At 62.5% G+C, this 3441-nt stretch overlaps 1 protein-coding gene across 1 annotated transcript in view; it reads left to right on the top strand.

Annotated features, from left to right (window-relative positions):
* CAMSAP3 (calmodulin regulated spectrin-associated protein family, member 3) overlaps positions 1-3441 on the top strand; it is a 16274-nt gene that overhangs the window by 8614 nt on the left and 4219 nt on the right. Inside the window, exons 7-13 of the mRNA XM_010828486.1 lie at positions 201-339; positions 1160-1299; positions 1375-1468; positions 1559-1610; positions 1788-1861; positions 2174-2243; positions 2339-3440. Of these exons, the coding sequence (XP_010826788.1) occupies positions 201-339; positions 1160-1299; positions 1375-1468; positions 1559-1610; positions 1788-1861; positions 2174-2243; positions 2339-3440 (1671 nt within the window). The remainder of the gene's footprint in view (positions 1-200; positions 340-1159; positions 1300-1374; positions 1469-1558; positions 1611-1787; positions 1862-2173; positions 2244-2338; position 3441) is intronic.

The raw sequence follows: 3441 nt of genomic DNA, 5'->3' as shown, positions 1-3441 counted from the left end.
GCTCGCGGACACCTCCTCTGCCTCTTGCTGCTGCCCTTCCCCACCCTGCTCCAGGCTGGCCCCCCTCCCACACTGGCTCTGGGACCCCCCTGGCTTCACGCCCCTTCGTGGTGGAAACCACAGGCCTCCCCACACAGCTTGCATGACCACGGACTTGGAGGCCAGCCTGACCTCTGACCTGACACGGCTCCCACCCACAGATTCGATATCGCAAGGACCGTGCAGTGGCCCGACGTGCCCCCTGCTTTCCGACGGTGACCAGCCTCCAGGACCTGGCAAGTGGGGCTGCGCTGGCCGCCACAATCCACTGCTACTGTCCCCAGCTCTTGCGACTTGAGGGTGAGTGAATGGGTCTGAGCCAGATCCTGTCCCGACGAGCCTGGCACCCAGGCCTTGGCTCCTGTCCCCAGAGTATCGCAGAGACTGTTAAGTGTAGCTCCCAGGATTGGCAGACCTGAGTTTGAACATCTCTCTTCTATTAATGAGCTGTGTGACCTTGCCCAAGTGTCTAAACGTCTCTGTGCTGCCTATAATTCAGTGTGTGTTAGCTGCTCAATCATGTCTGACACTTTGTGACCCCACTGTAGACTGCCAGGCTCCTCTGCCCATGGGATTCTCCAGGCAAGAATACTGGAGTGGGTTGTCATGTCTTCCTCCTGGGGATCTTGCCAACCCAGGGATCGAACCCAGGTCTCCTGCATTGCAGGAAGATTCTTTACCATCTGAGCCATACTGTGTGATTCCATAATTCAGTCCTGCAGCAAATGTGAGTAGAGTAGAAACTGTGTGCCAGATCCTATTGTAGGCACCAAGAGATCCAACCAAAACAATATGGACCTGCCCCTGGCCTCAGGCGGCTCACATCCTAGTTGAGAGAGAATGAACCATAAGTTCATCTAGAGGAATATTCTGGATGTTAGGTACTTTGTCAGGTGCTGGGTAGTCAGAAGCCATTTGAGTTGAGTTCTCGGGGGACTAGCATTCCAGGCGGTGGGGACAGTAGATGCAAAGACCTGAGGGACAGCCAGCCTGTCATGACACCCACCTTATGAAGGGGGCCCGGCTCAGCTCATCAGTCGAAGGTGTCCGTGTATATTGTGTGCTGGGACCCCGTCCTCCTTCCTGGAGAGCCAGGGACCCAGGCATCCTGTCCCGACAGAGGTATGCCTCAAGGACCCCATGTCTGTGGCGGACAGCCTGTACAACCTCCAGCTGGTGCAGGATTTCTGTGCCTCCCGCCTCCCTCGGGGCTGCCCACTGTCCTTGGAGGACCTTCTCTATGTCCCACCGCCCCTCAAGGTAAGGCTACCTTGTGGGCCTCATGGGCATCCGGGGCTGTGGGTCCGGGCGGCTGACCCTGCCTCTCGCCTCCAGGTCAACCTGATGGTGCTGCTGGCTGAGTTGTTCATGTGCTTCGAGGTGCTGAAACCCGACTTTGTGCAGGTCAAGGATCTGCCTGATGGTCACGGTAAGGCCTGGCCCCGGGCCTGGGGTGGGGTGAGGTTGAGGGGGATAGTGGGAAGACCAAGCCCTGCCTGACCCTCTGCTCTGTGTACAGCCGCCTCCCCCCAGGCCACAGAGGCCTCTACTCCCCAGAACAGCGGCAGCAGGTACATCCCCTGGTGGGTGGAGACTTCCCAGCCACGACGGGTTCCTCCTCCTGCTGGGTCCCTCCTCCTGCTGGGTTGGCTAGAGGGAAGGGGTGGGGGGGATACTCTGGTCTCCACTCCCAAGGAGGGAGGGGAGGGGGATGGGGGGACCCTTGGCTGACACACCTCTCTTGGCAGCTCTCCTGTCTTCAATTTCCGCCATCCACTCCTGTCACCTGGTGGCCCCCAGTCCCCACTCCGAGGATCCACAGGTGAGGGCAGGGGGATGGCTCATCACTGGAGATCCGCCCGCCCCCCCCACACCCAAAGACTGCCCCTGCTGACCTCATGTGGGCACCTTGTGACCCCTCCATTGGGTCTGTCTGGTACCTGAATGACTTCCTTGGTGACATTCACTGGCCCCCACAGTGACCTCCTCACAAGGACCCCCTAGTGACACCACGTGGCCCCCAGCTATCCATCCACATAATGCCCCATCAGTGACTCACCCACTGACACCCCATAGCTTACCCCACCCAGGGTCCCCAGTGACCCCAGAATGACCACTCATCACCCCTCCCCAGGCTCGCTGAAGTCCTCCCCGTCCATGTCCCACATGGAGGCCCTCGGCAAAGCCTGGAACCGTCAGCTCAGGTGAGCACATCGAAAGGGCCCAGGCAGTGGAGTCAGAGGGGCCAGGTGGGGCCTGGACCTGTCCCAGGGGCTGACCCTTCCCTCCGGCCGCCCAGCCGTCCCCTTTCCCAGGCCGTGTCGTTCAGCACCCCCTTTGGCCTGGACAGCGACGTGGATGTTGTCATGGGAGACCCCGTCCTACTGCGCTCCGTCAGCTCAGACAGCCTGGGTCCCCAGCGCCCTGTGCCAGCCCGGACCCCCGCGCAGCCACCCCCGGAGACTGGCGACCTGCCTACCATCGAGGAGGCCCTGCAGATCATCCACAGTGCCGAGCCTCGGCTGCTCCCAGATGGGGCTGCCGATGGCAGCTTCTACCTCCACTCCCCTGAGGGGTCCTCCAAACTGCCGCTGGCTTCCCCCTACCCACCAGAGGGGTCCTTGAAACCACTGCCTGACGGGCCCACCAAAGTACCTGCCTACTTGCCCCACCCCGAGGGCCCCTCAAAACCAGCTCCCTGCCCAGCTGGGGAGGTATCAAAACCACCAGCCCTGCCTGAGGGCTCCCCAAAGGTGGCAGCTTCATCCCCAGCAGCCAGCAACTCTGAAGTGAAGATGACCAGCTTTGCTGAACGCAAGAAGCAGCTCGTGAAGGCCGAGGTCGAGGCCGGGTCCCCGGTGGCCACCCCGGGGGCACCGGAGGCCCTGAGCTCGGAGATGAGTGAGCTTGGAGCCCGGCTAGAGGAGAAACGCCGGGCCATCGAGGCCCAGAAGCGACGGATCGAGGCCATCTTTGCCAAGCACCGCCAACGACTGGGCAAGAATGCTTTCCTGCAGGTGCAGCCCCGGGAGGCCGGTGGGGAAGCAGAGGCAGAGCTGGGCCCGGCCCCTGGCGGGGAGCGGCCAGCAGGTGAGGGCCAGGGTGAGCCATCCCCACGGCCAAAGGCGGTGACCTTCTCACCAGAACTGGGCCCGGTGCCCCCCGAAGGACTGGGGGACTATAACCGGGCAGTGAGCAAGCTGAGCGCGGCGCTGAACTCTCTGCAACGGGACATGCAGAGGCTCACAGACCAGCAGCAGCGGCTCCTGGCCCCACCCGAGTCCTCCACAGTCGCCCCTACTCCCGCTGCCGCCGCGTGGGTCATCCCCGGTCCCACAGCAGGCCCCAAAGCTGCATCCCCCAGCCCCGCCCGGCGCGCCCCAGCTGCCCGGCGCAGCCACG

The sequence above is a fragment of the Bison bison genome, unplaced genomic scaffold (genome assembly GCF_000754665.1).
Source record: "Bison bison bison isolate TAMUID 2011002044 unplaced genomic scaffold, Bison_UMD1.0 scf7180017864492, whole genome shotgun sequence".
Taxonomy (NCBI): domain Eukaryota; kingdom Metazoa; phylum Chordata; class Mammalia; order Artiodactyla; family Bovidae; genus Bison; species Bison bison.
This window is presented reverse-complemented; position numbering and strand designations above follow the sequence as displayed.